Source organism: Meles meles, chromosome 17 (genome assembly GCF_922984935.1).
Source record: "Meles meles chromosome 17, mMelMel3.1 paternal haplotype, whole genome shotgun sequence".
NCBI classification, from domain to species: domain Eukaryota; kingdom Metazoa; phylum Chordata; class Mammalia; order Carnivora; family Mustelidae; genus Meles; species Meles meles.
Genome location: NC_060082.1, coordinates 32,515,044 through 32,532,500, shown reverse-complemented (window position 1 = coordinate 32,532,500; position 17,457 = coordinate 32,515,044). Strand labels below are relative to the sequence as shown.

Sequence of the window (17,457 nt, the reverse complement as noted above, 5' to 3'; positions counted from 1 at the left end):
GAGATTCATATTCATATTCAATTAAAGAGTGCATTAGTCTGTTTTGAGAGTTCCCACAACTACCTTGCATAATACAGGCATACCTTATTTTATTGTGCTTTGTAACAGTGCTTCCAGATAACTGTGTTTTTTAAATTGAAGGGCTGTGGGAACCCTGCATTAGGCAAGTCTATTGGTGCCATTTTTCCAGCAGCATTTGCTCACTTTTTATCTTTGTGTTACATTTTGGAAATTCTCACAGTATCTCAAACTTGTCATTACTGTTACATCTGTTATGACAATCTGTGATCAGTGATCTTTGATTATTACTAGAGCCACTGTTTTGAGGCACCATAAATCACACCCTTATAAGCCAGCAAACTCAATTGGTAAATGTCTGAGTGTGTTCTGACTGCTCCACCAACCAGCCATTTCCCCATTTCTCTCCTAATACTTAGGCCTCCCAATTCCCTAAAACACAATATTGAAATCAGGTCAGTTAGTAAGCCCACAGTGGCCTCTAGGTGTTTAAATGAAAGGGAGAGTCACATGTCTCTCACTTTAAATCAATAACAGAAATGATTAAGGTTAGTGAGGAAGGCAAGTCGAAGGCCAAGAGAAGCTGAAAGCTAGCCCTCTTGAGCCAAACAGCAAGTTGTGAATGCAAAGGACAAGTTAGGAAATTAAAAATGCTACTCCAGTGAACACACAAATGATAAAGTAAAACAGCCTTATTGCTGATACAGAGAAAGTTTTTGATCACATCAACCATAACATTGCCTTAAGCGAATGTCTAATCCAGAGCAAGGTCCTAACTTGCTTCAATTCTATGAAGGCTGAGAGGTGAGGAAGCTGTAGAAGAAAAATTTGAAGAGGCTGGTTCATGAGATTTAAGAAATAGTCTCCATAACATAAAGGTACAAGGTGAGGCAGCAAGTACTGATGCAGAAGCTGTAGCACGTTATCCAGAAGACCTAGCTGACAAAATTAATGAAGGTGGCTACACTAGACACCAGATTTTCGATGCAGACAAAACCACTCTCTACTGGAAGAAGATGCTGTATAAGGCTTTCATGGCTAGAGAGGAGAAACCAAAGCCTGCCTTCAAAACTTCAAAGGACAGACTGACTCTCTTGTTCGGGATTGATGTAACTGGTGACGGAATTGAAGCCAGTGCTCATCTACCATTCTGAAAATCCCAGGGCCCTTAAGAATGGTGCCAAGCCTATGCTATCTGTGCTGCATCAATGAAACAATAAAGCCTGGGTGACAGCACATCTGTTTACAACATGGTTTGCTGAATAGTTTAAGCCACTGTTGAGACCTACTGCTCAGAAAGAGATTTCTTTCAAAATATTAGGGCTCATTGACAATGCATGTGGTCACTAAAAGCCCTGAAAAAGATCTAAAAGATTAGTGTTGTTTTCATGTCCACTAACACAATATCCATTCTGCAGCCCATAGATCAAAAAGTATTTTGTTTTACTTTCAAGTCTTATTACTTAAGAAATACATTTCATAAGGTTTATAGATGCTATACATAGTGATTCCTCTGATCTGCAGAAAGTAAGGTGAAGACCTTCTGGAAAGAGTTCACTATTCTAGTTGCCATTAAGGACATTGACAACTCATGTAAAGAAGTCAAAACATCAACATTCACAGGAGATTGGAAGAAGGTGATTCCAACCCTCATGGATGACGTTGAGGGGTTCAAGATCTCAGGGAATAAGTAACTGCAGATGTGGTAGAAAGGGCAAGAGAACTAGAACTAGAAACAGAGCCTGAAGATACGACTGAATTGCTTCAATCTCATGATAAAACTTGAATGGATGAGGAGTTGCTTCTTATGGGTGAAAGTGGTGTTGAGATGGAATCTACTCCTGGTGAAGATGCTGTGAAGACCGAAGACTGCTGAATGACAACAAAGGATTTAGGATGTCGGGACATTAGGATATCAGACAACAGCGGATATTATATAAGCGTAGTTGACAAAATAGTAGCAGAATTTGAGAGGATTCACTCCAATTCTGAAAGAAGTCCTATAGGTAAAGTGCAATCAAACAGCATCACACACAGAGAAATCCTTCATGAAAGGAAAAGTCAATCACTATAGCAAACATCTCTTGTTTTAAGAAACTGCTGACAGCCACCACCCAGATCAGCCAGCAGCCGTTAACATCTAGGCAAAATCCTCCACCAGCAAAAAGATTAGGACTCCTGAAAGCTCAAATGATGCTTAGTGTTTTTTAGCAATATTTTTTAAATTAAGGCATATACATTGTTTTTAGACATAATGCTATTGCACACCTAACAAAATACAGTCTAGGGTAAATATAACTTTTATATCCCCTGGGAAACCAAAAATTTCACTTGATTTACTTTATTGTGACATTTACTTTATTATGGTAGTGTGAACAGAACCCACAATATCTACAAAGTATGCCTGTATTCACCCTCCTCTTCTAGCTTTCCTTGCCTTATTAGAAAAAGCATTCAAAAGGCACTCTATATAAGAGCAGAACTTCTTCCAAAAAACATTTCATTAAATACTTTAAACAATACTTTTTTTTAAGAGCCAAAGAAATTAATACAAAGTAATAAGAAAAGCAAAGTACAATGAAAAGTAAAAGCTAAAGAATAAACTAAAACAGTTAAAAATATAAAAACATTAAATATCTAATGAAAGAAAAGTAAACACCAAATATAAAAAAAGCAAAAGTGAAACAGGGCAAAAATACAATTTCCAAAATTTAACACCTCCATGCAGATGGTATGAGGTGGTACAAATAGATAGCAGACCTTCATCGGGTCAATTTGCTGATTACAGATACCAGAAGTATAAAATAGTCTTTAGTCTTTCCCTTAGTTGCAGAAGATTCAACACTCTGTCCTTCTGGGTTAAAAATATCTGTGTGGGAGGAAGATACCTCTTAAAGAGCACTGAGCTCTAGCTTTGTCGACTTTTCCAACGCATAAATTAAGCAAAAGCCACCCATCCTCTACACTCTCTTCAACCTTAGCTTTTAAATGCAGAGTTTTTACTTAGAATAAGTACTATCAAGTCCCTTATTAACAACATATAAATAATTTTTGTGATTTGACCAGATTAAATTCAGCTATATCTAAAAAGGTAAGATTCTAGTCATATTTAACAGCATGTTCTAAAAAATATATACATTGTATTTATTAAATCTGTTATACATACATATTAAACATAATAGAAATCATATACTTTCTAAGAATTAAAATACCATAAAAATATAAACCATAAACCATGTTAAATATAATTCAGTCTTAATTTTCAATACTTGGACTACCATTTTGAATATCTCACAAATAAGAAAGTAGTAGTATACGATACAAGGCGTAAAGTACAAATTTTGATATGAGGGCCATTTCTCTTTTTTCCATATCCATCTATTTAAAAAAAAATGATCATTGCCAACCTGAATAATACCTGAGAGAAATGAGTCAAAAAAATTGCCAAAAGATCTTATAGATTCCCAGCCAAGTAAGCCATAAGTAAATGGCTTTCATAATGGCTTTATAAAGAATTTTGGACAGCTACATTAGCCTTAAAAGCCAAATTTAGGACAATGACATAATATATTTATATTACATATTACCTGATAATATATAATATATACATATACATACTCATTTATATCTTCAACTATTAAGCCAAAAATGAAGTAAATATTTACAACTAAAACTCTGAATTCCAACTAGTATTCAGTTTTAATATTTCCACTTTTTAGAGTAAACATTGTCATTGACAAACACAACAGTAACCATTAAGAACCTGGAAACTAGTATTTTAGTACATAAAAATTCTTGGCTTACTATTTCTTCAATAACATGTCTAAATCCATACACAACAAATACAAGCAGCATATAATCTTGATGAAATTGTGTTACCCTTATTGTTAATAATTATCCTGCATATATTCATTACCAAAATCACACATTTTATAGCAAAACTACAACTTCAAAATTTAGTTCTCACATTCTCTGTAGAAATAAGCACAAAAATAAAAAGAGCACATTATTCTCTCAAAACCAAAAAACCAACCTCATTAATTGCTTATAAGTATTAAAACACTATTTTAGTTTATATAAAAGATAAACAGTGACCAAGACCTTGAAAAAAATTCCCCAAATATTAAACAACTTCCTCTTCCAAGAAAAAAACAAAAACAAAAAAAAAACCCACCGACTTCTCTTCCAAATATCATACCCAAAATACACTGGAATCTCAAAAAAAGAAAGGGAGGGGCATTTAAGAATCCTTTCTGAACCACTTACTTATGAAATAAATGCACGTTTACTTCAAAGCAACTGTACCTTAAATGCATAGAACCTAAGGACATACAGTGCTCTAGCATATTAAAACACACCTGGACTTACTGGGGTTTCATTTCAACCAAAGTTTTCTATACAAATTCATAAATTATTTCAAATAATCTTTTGTCAAAATTAAAAAGAAGGCAAATTTTACAATCACCCAGGTGACAACATTTTAAAGCTTAAATTTAATTTTAAATTTTAAATTTAATTAAAGCTTAATTTTAATTAATGATACATTTGAATACTACAAACATCCTTATGCTTGGTGCCATTTCTGCTACCAAACTAAGACAAATTTCTTTTGAAATGACTAATTTCTGGACACTTACACATTTGCAGAAGACCATCAGATGTACTAAACTGATAGCTCTAGACTTTATTTTCAGATTCAAATGATAAATAAGAAGGAACTGAAAGAGGAAAAGGCTCTATCTGATCTTTACCAGTTCTGCCTACCAAGCTACAGAGCTTGTGGTTTATCAACACAGTTCTATTAAAAAAAAAAAAAAAAAGAAGAAGTTTTAAAAACAGCATTTATTGCTTGTGGTATAAAAATCTACAGCCTTTCAAAGTTCTTTACGTTTAAGTTTTTTTTAAGATTTAAGAAATCTAAAACAGGTATTAAAAATACAGCACAAACTTTTACTAATTTTACTTTAATAACAAAATGAAACTTGACAAAACTTATTTGAACATCATCCATATGGAAGACACTTCTTCTGAAAATCTGTGAGAGATCCAAAGAGGAACTTATCCTCAAAAACCTAAAATCCAGTGGTTGGCATAAGTCAGGGTGATAAAAATCAAGTTGAAGACAGAATATAATTGCCACAAGACAGATATCAAAAGGATTACTCAGCAACAACTTCTTTTTATATCTTTTACTTCCATAGCTTCACTTTTACAAATTTCATCTGTTCTACAGTTGTTATACTTTAAGAGAAAAAATGAATTTAACAGTAATTTTTAAGGTCTTAATACCCTTTACAATTTCTATTCCTTTTCTTTAAAAGCCGTTTCAGTACCTTGAAAATAGTGCTTTGACAGCTCAGTAAGTCACACCTTATATCAGACGCTGTTTTAGGCTATGAGTAACCAAAACCAAACCCGAACAACCCCCTGCCAGGGCAGATTACACCGCAGTAGAGAGTGCTTCTTAAACATTTTCATTAGATACAAATGTTTATACTAAAAGCAATATATCCTTTACTCTTATTCACACCAGATTTTGAATATGAAGTAAAACTCCAACCAACTTCAGAGAAATAACAGCCTGGTACCCAACTGAGAGCTGACACGACAGTATCTAATTGTCTCTCCCTCCACCACCTCAGGATGATCCCTGACTCTCCCCTCTGCTCTCTCTCCCACTGTCCCCCATTCCCCCCACACAGAGCTGAGTTAGTGCCCTCTTCAGACTTAGTGCTACACACTGCAACCTCCTACATACCCTTCCTACACTATTACAACAATCACTGATTTGAAGCTCCAAGAACGTCATCTTTTTAACTGCTTTTCATCTATAGTTGACACTCAGAAGCATTCAATGAATGAACAATAGAGGACTGAATATCTTATACATTGTTTACATTCTTCTTCCCATTGTCACCTTTTGATGTCGACTAAAAATTGGTATCACAACAACTCTGGTCAAGACTAGAATTAGCCAGGAATTTCCTAAATGGGTGACTTTCAAAAACTGCCAAGACAAATTTCAATGCTATTATAAAAGGATGACTATTGGATTTTAAAGGCAACACAGTGTAATGGTTGAGTTCAGGCTCTAGAATCGGAAAAACAGGTTCAAATACCAAACCCATCTGTTAGAGCTGTGTGACATAAGCAAGTTACTTAACCTTTCTGTGCTTCCATTTCCTCATCTGTATGGAAAGGTTTACAGCCCCTACTGCATATGGTTGTCATGAATATAAATTAGAAATAGAAGCTTGAGCACATTTACTGACATACTGTCAATACTAAATAGTTCATTTTTATTTCTATTTCTGTAAAACATTTAACTGGAAGCCAAATCAGAAAAAATAAATCAGTAAATAAGGCTTTAAAACCATAATGCTATAGCTTTATTAATTGAAAGCTTATAACAAAAATATCTTAATGAAATTCACTAAATACATAAAAACACTTGCACACTTATTAAAACTGTTAATCACAAACTATAAATGGAGTGTCAATACAGATGGGGGAAGAAATGGTAAAAACCTCACTAGAAACTGACAGAGGTACATTTGATCTTTAGCTCAGAGATCTTTCCACTATAGCAAACCGCATCTTTTTAATTAATTCAACTTTACAAGGCTTTCTTTAAAATTATAAAATGCTCCCTTAAGGGCTGTCTATCAGTTGTTCACACCTCACTGTGAATTACTTTAATCAGATAAATGCATTAAGTTTAACACCACCTACTTAAAGAAATTGTAATTGAAAAGTATCGAGAAGAGGGACAGCTTTAAAACTAGTGTGCCTGGCATAAGGAAGGCCTCTTTCATGTTCATAGCAAGCATCTCTATGCAGTCAGGGGACAGCATGAAGACAATGGCACTTGCAGCACCTGGTGAGAACACAGGGTTGCAGGAATTCTAAGGTCCATCAAAGCCAATTCCCCTCTGCTAGGTTATATTAGGGGCTCTTTAAGGAAACTTCCAGTTCTATTATTCCACTGTTCTCTTCTGCAATATGAAGAACCCCATATTGCATAGGGTACATGAAGCACCCCAAGTGGTACCAACTTCCTAAATACCTCTAAAAAAATCAAGAGCACTTTTGGCAAGTTCCCATAAAGCAAAAATGAATGAACCACCACAGAAATGGGAAATAAGACACTCTTTCCTACAAATTAAAATTAAGTCACAACCTGGAATAAATCAAATTATCCTCAATTTATATAAACTATGAGTCTAACTACGTCCAAAATAAATACAACAGGAAAACCATTAAACTTAACAATACAGGAACACCACAGTGTTTCAGGGGTTCCTTAAAGCTATCTCTAATGCTGTCTGGCGCAAGTGAAAAAAAAAATCTTTAAAAAATTCTTCAAGCAAAAACTTTCTTCTAGTTTGTATAGTATTACTTTAGTGTAAACCAAAGAGTCTGAAAGTGGAAAAAATTTCTGAATGTTGAATATTAAAAAGTATTTCCAGTAAAGAAAGATTCTTTTGGGGTTGATTGAGAACATACTTCAAACTTAACACCCTTGATTTTCGTTGTTATTTTACATAAAACTATGGCTGCATGCTTAAAGTACCTCCAAAATGCCTATTGCTAATATTGTGTATATCCTTTAAAATGTATATTTTAAAAGGTAAATTATTGTCCTCTACCTTCTCAATCAAAAATAAAAATCTGGAGGAAAAGAAAGAGGGATATTATTTGCACATAAGACAATCCTCCAAATGAGAGAATATTATCAAAAGAATATCAGGAACATATTATCCTGAAGGTCAGTGAAACAAGAATGTTCCATGGAAAAAACCTGAACAAACTTGTGATGCTGTGGCCACACAGCAGAGCCCAAGCACCAGTCCAACAGCACACCACTGTGAAGAGGACAGCAGCAGACACTCTACCCCCCACCAGGCAACAGTGGGAATCATCATTAAAAATTAAGAAGTGACCTTGGATTAAAGCAGCAAAACTAAAGCACATGTGAACAAATAAAAGCACCTAATGAGACAAGTCATAATCAAACTATTGAAATATAAACTCCACAGCATCCCTATCAAAGTGTTAATCAACAAATACCGGACGCTGACATTTGATTTGCTTCTTAGACTTGCAGGCGGCTATGTCAGGGAGCACATAATGATCCAAAGCCAAATATAAAAGTACAGCTATTCTTAATTATCTTCTTTACAAAGCCAAAATGATAGATCTCAAAGGGATGGTTCTAAAGAACCACATTAAGTTTTGTTCCAGGTTAGCAAGGATGAGAAAATAAAAGTTTTGTTTTCTTCAACAATCTATGATATAAAGCTAATACTTTCAGTGGTGGTAACTCCAATTCATCCACGTGCATCTAGATTGAGAGGGACTCAGAAGGAGCTCTGCAAGGAACACACAGCTAGGGCAAAAACATGGTAACCGCATTTGAATCACAGATTTTTCTTCCATGTTAGGCAATATGTAAAGTCTCCTAAACCACTTAATCATATGTATGATTCATCAATTCTACTTTCTAAACGTTAGGTTTTTTATTGGGTTTTTGCTATTGTGGATGGGTACAAATAGGTTTGAAGGTAGACTCCAAAACATACATATACAGCAACTGTCCCAATAAATCTTGTGATGTGAGAAGGCAGCAAGCAGATGTGGGTCCCGAATGGGAAGAGTTTAAGCACAGACTATCCCTAAACAAACCCACTGGTCCAAGATACATATCATATGGTTGCTTATTTCTATTGTCCCTATTCTTGTCATACCAGCGCACACTTCAGATCACTTCTACAACATGCAGCTCTCGGTGCATTTATGTGATCATTTATTTGACCAGTGGCTGGCACTATGCTAAGTCCAAGTTCTGATTTAAGAAAAAAGTAAGAGGCAGTTAAGCGATTAACCTAGCTAACAATCAGAAAGGTGGAGAACTTGATACTGGGTTGAATGTTGAATGGGTTTATAAAAGTGGAAAGTCAGTAACAAAGGAGGATTTGTTCCGAAGAGAAATTCTTCCACCTAAAGAGACAGAAATAAAGAAAACAAGACCTAATAACGATGTGTTGAAAACTACGAAAAAATAGCTAGGCAGGGGGCGCCTGGGTGGCTCAGTGGCTTAAGCCGCTGCCTTCAGCTCAGGTCATGATCTCAGGGTCCTGGGATCGAGCCCCGCATCGGGCTCTCTGCTCCGCGGGGAGCCTGCTCCCTCCTCTCTCTCTGCCTGCCTCTCTGCCTACTTGTGATCTCTATCTGTCAAATAAATAAATAAAAAATCTTAAAAAAAAAAAAAAAAAGCTAGGCAGTTAGAGCAAGGACTCAATTAAACATGGAGACATAAATCCTAAACACGAGGAGTAGTGAGTGCAGAAGGGGGATATCCTGAGCCAGCATCAAAAATCACAAGGAATAAGTTCGGTAATTGTTTTGTGTGGAATTACCCCTAATTCATTAATTTCAGAGAAGAAACTGCACTCTTGTTTAAAATTACATATACCCGTACTGCATATGGTTTAAACTCTAATATTTCCTCCCATGGTAACAACGTAGCCTATACTGAGCTGATTAGAGGTCACTACACAATGAGAGACAATGGAGCAGACTTTTTAAATTAGATTAAATCTATTAAAAAGCAGCATATTAGGGGCACCTGGGTGGCTCAGTGGGTTAAGCCTCTGCCTTTGGCTCAGGCCATGATCCAGGGTCCTGGGATCGAGCCTCGAATCAGGCTCTCTGCTCAGCGGGGAGCCTGCTTCCTCCTCCTTCTCTCTCTGCCTGCCTCTCCGCCTACTTGTGATCTCTGTCTGTCCAATAAATAAATAAAATCTTAAAAAAAAAAAAAGCAGCAGATTAAAATACAGACTCTGGAGCCAGACTACTTTGGGCAAGTTTCCTCATTTCTCTGTGCTTCAGTTTCTTCACCTGCAAAATGAAGATAAACATTTCCCTCCCACAGGATGTCCATGAGATTTAAAGTTAGTCCATGTACGACAGCTACAACTGAGCACAGCACAACCAGCACTACTACTTGAGGTAAGTCATCAACAAAATATAAAAGAGAAAGCTAGAGCGCCAAAGCCACTGCCTGAAAGAAAAACCTGAAGAGGAAGCATCGTCAACGTTGTGTTGTGGATGGGTGACTTCTGAGTTCCCTGAAGTCCTGCACCACTTCAGGGAATGCAGGGACGGTGTGGTAACAATAACTTCTGCTGTTAGAACTGAGGAGAGGCCATCACTGCTGGCTCTATGCCGCTGACTGCTGGGAAGCATGAAAGACAGCGAAGAGTGACAACAGCAATTCCCTCGGAAATCTACCAGAGAGAGTATTAAGATCTAAATTTTGGCGCTTCACTCTTGGATAGTTGCAGTAGAAGTTATTAGGGAAGTTGTCCCGCCAGGGAGACATCCGTGAATATATGGGCCAACCAGTCTGGCAGACACCATCAGAACCGGTTCCGCTAACAAAAGGGAATATGATAGGGAAACACAACCAACGACGTTCATGGCAATTTTTTCAGTTCCTGAGCCCCTCCATATGAAACTCCCAATGTACTGTTTTTGAAACAAGTCCAAATAGCAATAGATCAAATGAAAATCACCCTTTTACCAGAGCTAGCTATATTGTTATATTTCAAAAACTATTACCATTTCGAAACACCAAGTAAAACTTAGGTAAATAATAATTTGTCTCTGGAGATATTTATGAAGTAAACTACACAAAATAAATGAATTTAGAACCTCTCTATTAGAAAATGAACAAGAGAAACATGCCAAATATCTTAATGTAATATCACCAATCTCAGCATAAACCAAATTTATCCTGAGCATGGTGTTTTCTATTGGATCGAACAGATAGTCTTCAAAAAATAAACCAGCACCTGGGTGGCTCAGTCAGTTAAGTGTCTGCCTTGGGCTCAGGTCACGATCTCAAGGTCCTGGGATCAAGCCCTCTCCCTCTGCCCCCTTCACCCCAGCTCATGTGCACACTCTCTCTGTCAAATAATTAAATCTAAAAAAATAAAAAATAAACCAATATTCTAAGAAATGCCAAGAACATTTTAATTGATTTCCCAATGCCTATTCCTTGCCAGTTGTTTAATAATAATCTGTCATAATAATCTCACCATTCACCCATCTACCACTACCCCACCAATGATTATTTTAGGAATGTGTAGGTTCATGCCAACTTTGGCCACTGGGATCCAATGTTCTGGAAGATTCTGGGGCAAGAAATTTTCTGGATTTAAGCACAGTGCCATGAAAAGCCACTGTCTCTCACCCCCAAGGTCATTAAAGAGAAAGCAGAGTTCTAACTTCTCTTGACCACCATCCCATAACCACGGGAATCTAAATCTTCCAATGATACCAATTACTATGAGTGGCAGAGCTGAGATGCAGAAAGAACCTGGATCTTTGATGATCTGCTTCTAAACTTCCTCTTATATAAACTACTAAGTTCCCTCATTACTTAAATTGGTTTTATATTTGTACCCCAAAACATTCTAATGTACACATTTTGTTTTCCAGGTTTATTACTATATAAGAATGTCACCCATATTCATGCAAATGTTAGCAAAAACAAAAAACAAAAACGATCATACTTTAAACAAATGGATACACATATTAGGTTTGTTTGTAATAAATAAATGGATTTTATTGACAGTTAAATAGGAATATTCAGTAACTCTCTTTAATAATTTCTGGACTGTTTCCATTTAATATTTATCAATAAAGTAAAAAATTAATAAAAACATTTAGAAACATTAAAGTCTCAATTTGAAGCTCAAAAAGGTATAATTTTTTAGACTCTAAAATATTAGTCATATTTATACTATTTAAGTCACAACTAAAAGAAGAAAAGTTTTTAATGCTTTTCATACAGTTGACTTTAGCTTTACTAAAAGTCGTTAGAATTTGCTGCCTGTGAGTCATATTGATGGACTACCTGGGTAGAATGGATTAATTGCAACCTACAGGGAGGCTGAAGTGTTTATTTTAACCATTTGTCATATTCCCAACTTCACTGTGCTGGATAAACTATTAAAATACACAAGAAGTTTCTAATGAGTAGTGATTTAAACAATAACAACAGCAAAAAGGCAAGAAAGAAATAAAAGAAGGGCACAAGAAGAAGATAAAAACTGGAATAACTAGTTCCTAAGGGCAAAGGGAGGAAGGAAGGAGTAAAACACTTACAAGTCTTTATGGAAAGGTCACAATCTGACACATGCACAGATCAGGTGTTATGTAAGGTAGATTGATCCTGGTATCAAAATCACTTTAGCATGCATTTAAAATTACAAAGAAATCATATTTTCTAAAGTAATTTAGCCTGTTTTACAAACACGTCGGGTGAGCATTAATTCACCCACCTTCACTAACGTTATTGTATGTTATTCTGAAGACTTATTCACCATAAATACACTAAAGAATAGATTTAAATTCGAGCTGAAAAAAAACATATATCTATTTGAGTCTTCAATGAAAACTTGGTTGTGCCTGGGAAGAATGTAAATAGACCAACTTTAATACATATAGGACAACAAAAGATAACCTTTTTAATCGGAAAAAGCTCCCTACAACCTAGGATCAGTCCCTGCCTGGGGACAAACCTGATCACAGCTACAGTTCAAACAGGCCAAAAATACAGCAGGCAGGGCCAGTGGAGTCAGGAACATGTGTGACTTCCTACCTAAAATTAGCTATGCCCATTTCACCACAAGCTGGGTTGGGCTTCTCTATTTTAAGGTGTGCAGCTCCAAATTGCTTAAGAGCATATAATTGCTGGTCTGTTTCTGGAGCTAAGAGTGTCAGCAGCCTTTCCACCAAGTCTTTAGAATGGACAACTCGTCTCTACAAAATCCCACACTTAATCACCATGTTATCTAGCATCTAAGTACACTGCAAGTGAAATCACACACTGGAAAAGATTACACACAAGAACACATCAAAAAGGAAATAAACAAGAAGAGACAGCCCTTATTCCTTTCCACCACACCATCCCTTGATGTATACATATTGTATATGACAAAAGTGGAGGGGAAACTGACAAAAGTGTCCTTGTCTTTTCAGGAAATTACATAGAACTGGCAGGTGAAACCCTTTCAAATGATGTCACACCATTATTTACCTCTCTCTGAAAGGGCTTTGCTACTGGAGTAAATCCAAAAGAAGGGGCTACTCAGTCTGCATTCTGCATTCTGGAAACATTAGAGAGAATTGGTATGGCTTCCATGTACTGGCAAGAGATTTTCACTAATGTTTAAAAAAGGCACTAAGTTTTCAAAGACAAATGAAAGAAAATGAAAAGGTGTGTCCTACTACCAAAACTAATGATCACTCTATCAACAAATGATAAAGCTGAGTTCTAAGTTATATGGCCTTAATGTACACGTGAAATTTAAGCCGCACAGATGACATTCATGGTTTCTACAATCTCATGGCAAAAACCCAGCATCTACTTTATTAACAGTACCTTCAGACACTAGATGCAGAATATACATTTAGTACCATTATTATCCTGATACTACCATGTTCTAGCAATCTACAACACTAACACTTGTTTTGATGGACTCAGTTATTTTAAGAATGAACAAAACACACATACCTTCATTTTCAGAGGCATGACATTTCACTTTCAATACCAAGTCAAAGGTTCTTTCTGGATTTTCCCTAAAAGAAAAAGAATTTTGTTTTATTTATTTCCTATAACAAAAAAGCATCTCTGCAGAGTTTATGTTTTCTTAACTCAAAAACTGATTATCTTTTTCTTGTAATGTATTCTATGTTAACTATACAAGCACAATGTAGAAAATAACAGTTTTTTTTCCCAGTTCGGTAATGTAAGAGGCTTAGGAGTTCTGAGACCTGGGGCAAACATTTAACCTCTGAGCCTGATCTCTCATCTATAAAGTGCCTCCTCGCTCACTTCAAAGAATAGTTCTGAGAACTCTATATCAACTAATTTATGTGGAAGTACTTTATAAAATATTAAGAGCTATATAAATGTAAAGCATTGACTTTACCTTACTGAATCAAAATTGGAAAGCCAGTATGCTCCTAAATATTTCTACCTTTTCCTGCCAACAAAGCTGGCCAGCAGGTTCTCAGGCTTCCTTCCCCACCCCACCCCCCACCCTGCCCCAGGCTTTTTTTTTTAAAGGACCTGCAGTACAAGTGTAAGTGATGAATACCTGGTTCCACCTGCCACATTCTAGACCACCATGAAACAGTTATAATGTTCCTAAATTTGACACTTTGCATATGCTTCTCTTGAAATAAAGTGGCGCACTGTACATAAACTCTAAGGCTAACAACACCACCACCAACAAACACCAACAAAAACCTTGTTTTATGTCTATTTAGAGTAATTAGAAATAGACATCTACCTTAATATCAGATTTTCCCACTAGGAACAGTAAGATTGCTTTGCCTCATTCAGAAGTTATCCACTTCTTTGTTAACTTCTCACACATTCAACCAATTCATTGGTTTAATTTCAAAAAGCAAACTGAAATCTACTGAGACACATTTTCTTTAACCGTTCTGTTTTAATTTCTTTCTGATAGAAGATAAGAGATGAAGCAAAATCTGATACCACAATGCCCACGTGACCAAAGTGTTAATCTATCTGTTATTCCTGTTGAAGGAGAACTTAGTGTCTTTGTACATTAGCTGTTTTAAATATGCACTTCCTTAAATAAAGTAATGCCAGTTTTGGCTTCCAAATAGACATTAATTTTTCTAAACTTATTACAAGAATCTAGAATCACAGGAAGTGACAAGCTATATAAATTAATTTGCAAATATACAGTTCCTCAGCCCACCCACCATTAACTTGTTTCAATGGAAATAATATGCATTTAGGTGACCTCCTCCCTCATATTCCAGTTAATGTCAAAAAGTATACTTTTTAAAACACTTACGCAGCCCCCCCCATGTCAAACCCTGAAGAAAATAATTCTAAATCACATAATTTTCCCATTTTCCTAATATTTTTTTAGAATCTCTTAGGTGTAAGAATTAAATAGTGATTCAATCATACCGTGAAATTGTACAAGCCTTTCACACTAATACGAATATATGTAGTATTCATTATTTTAAATGGGGGGGTGGCGGTATGAACAGGGAGTAAGGGAAGAAGAAATTCTTTGCAAAGTAAGTTTCGGGGGGGGGGGGGACCTAATACCTCTAAGACCCCAAACAAAAATCACCACACTTACTTAAATTGCTTTTTACATAATTAATCTCCCGATGAAAAATATCCACTGATGCAGATACAAATACACTAATGGAATACCATTTCGCAAGCACCGTGCATATACCCAGTGCCTATGCAAACACCTATGAGAGGCCAATTTAATTTTATAAGAAAAATTGGAAGACGACATCTGGGAAACTGATAACCATGCTTAAAACTGAAATGGTTATTTTCACGTTAGGGAAATACTGTAAATAATAACCGCTTAACCTCAGCGCTGACGCCCTCCCGGACACCAGCAAGACACAGACAGCCGACAGTCACGTCTGCCACACTCCGGGAGGAACAAGAAACCCACAGCGGGTGGTGGCAGGAGCCGCCAGGCCTCCTCCACTACCTAGAGATGCGGGCTTCGCCGAGGCGCTGCCAGCCGCTCTCCGAGGAGCGGCGCCCACCCCGCCAGGCCCGGGACGCGGGGCCAGGCAGGCTTTGCGGCCTAGCGCTGTCCCGCCAGCCGGCCGCGCACGGGGGGCCGGGCCAAAGTCGCCGTCTGGGGGGCCGGCCGCCGCGGGACGCCACCCCCCTTCCCGCGCGCCCGCGACCCCCACTCACTTGGTCCTGCAGTCCATGGTTTCATGTCGGTCTGGGGCTGTCCGTCCCGCCCCCGCGCCGGCCTGAGCGCCCACTGTCCCGCGCTGGGAGGGTCGCGCCGCCCACGCCCACGCCGGCCGCCCGGCGGGGAAGGAGGCTACTCACAACGGCGGCGGTGGCGGCTGGCCCATGTCGGCGGCGCCCCCGGCGCTTCCCCGCCTCCCACCCCACCCCCCAGAGCCTTTTTGTGACAGCAGCAGCAACAGCGGAGGCGCGGCCGCCGCCCCCGTCTTCGCCGGCCGCCGCCCCCGCCGCCTCCGAGGCTGGGGCCTCTCAGTTCCTGCGACCGGGGCCGCCCGCAGCCGCTCCTACACCTTCTGCAAACCAGGAAGTCGCCGGGAGGGGGAAGGGGCGCGCGGGGGCGCGCCCGGCGGCCTCACCTGGGCCGCGCGGCCCGCGGGCGGTAGCCTGAGGAGGAAACTGGGCGGGGTCCCCGCGCCCAGAGTGCCCAGAGGGTCGAGGGGAGCGCAAGTGTCTGCCCGAATGGCCCACGTACAGCTTTGTAACTGAGCCAGAAACGCAAGGTGCCCCCTGTGTCCTCAGCCCTGGACCAGCCGACTTCCTTTCTGGGTCCAGTCCAGGCTCCAGAGCTACAACCCACCCAGAAAGAAAAGTAATTGAAATAGTACCTCGATTTGCAGTATTCCACACCATATATGCACATGGAATTGGATTAATTAATAGGTATTGTTTGCTAGAACCTTCGTCGTTTGGGGGCGTTTCATTTCGCTTCAGACTGCACTTTGGAGCTCAAGTTGATGCTCCTGGCTCCTGCCTCACTCCAGCTGTGGCCTGCTTACTGCTCTCTGAAATCCAGAGCCGCCCCCCTCCTGATTCAGGAATGTTCAGACATGTGCACCTGCTAAATAGCCTTGTCTAGTAGCAAAATGGTAGTGCTCCATTTGCCTGCACATATGGAAGCCAGACGTTCTACCACAGGACTGCAGCACGCCGAAGACTGACTTTGGACACATTCTCCACGTGGCAAGCCTAGTAGAACAGCAGTCTAGGGGCTCTGGGAGGGCACAGCTGAAGGTGACAGAAGCCGAAAGAAAAAGCTAAAATTTACAGGGCACTAAAGTACCTGTTAAGCAGGCTATATGTATTGTCACAGTATTTAACCATAACTCTATGTGATAGATACTTGCGTCAGCATTTTTCAGATGAAGAAACAGGCCAAGCTAACGCAGTATGTGCTAGCAAAGCTGGATTTCAGAACAGGTCTACTTGATGCTGATAGTTACTTCTGCCACGAACTGCCTCGTTGTGGTCTGCTGCCTTCTGTCTAGGATCTACCCGAAGAGATGTAGAAAAAGTCTTACGGTGCACATTTAAAAGATAGTCCAGGACTGGACTATTGCACAGAGATCTTCTGGAGAAGACTTCTGCTAACATTACCACCCTTGACACATGACCACAGTGTTTTTCATCCATATAGGGGTTGCTTCAGACTTTATTCATGCAAAAGGAAAGATGATGAGAAGAAACCAATTATGGTATGAATAGGGTATGAGTCATGAGACCTGAAAGTCATACAAGGAGTCTTGGGAATTAAATAAAGAATTAAGAAGCAAAAACCTAACATTAATAAATTCAGTTACGCAGATCTT

The 17,457-nt window shown here is 38.5% G+C and overlaps 1 protein-coding gene across 3 annotated transcripts in view; it reads right to left on the bottom strand.

Annotated features, from left to right (window-relative positions):
* Positions 1-16,140, bottom strand: part of DENND1B (DENN domain containing 1B) — a 267,935-nt gene extending 251,795 nt beyond the window's left edge. For all 3 annotated transcript variants that reach the window (XM_045982799.1, XM_045982800.1, XM_045982801.1), the window contains exons 1-2: positions 15,809-16,140; positions 13,604-13,668 (exon numbers count right to left, since the gene is read on the bottom strand). In XM_045982799.1, the coding sequence (XP_045838755.1) occupies positions 13,604-13,668; positions 15,809-15,825 (82 nt within the window). In that variant the 5' untranslated portion in view covers positions 15,826-16,140. The remainder of the gene's footprint in view (positions 1-13,603; positions 13,669-15,808) is intronic.
* Positions 16,141-17,457: the final 1,317 nt, after the last annotated feature.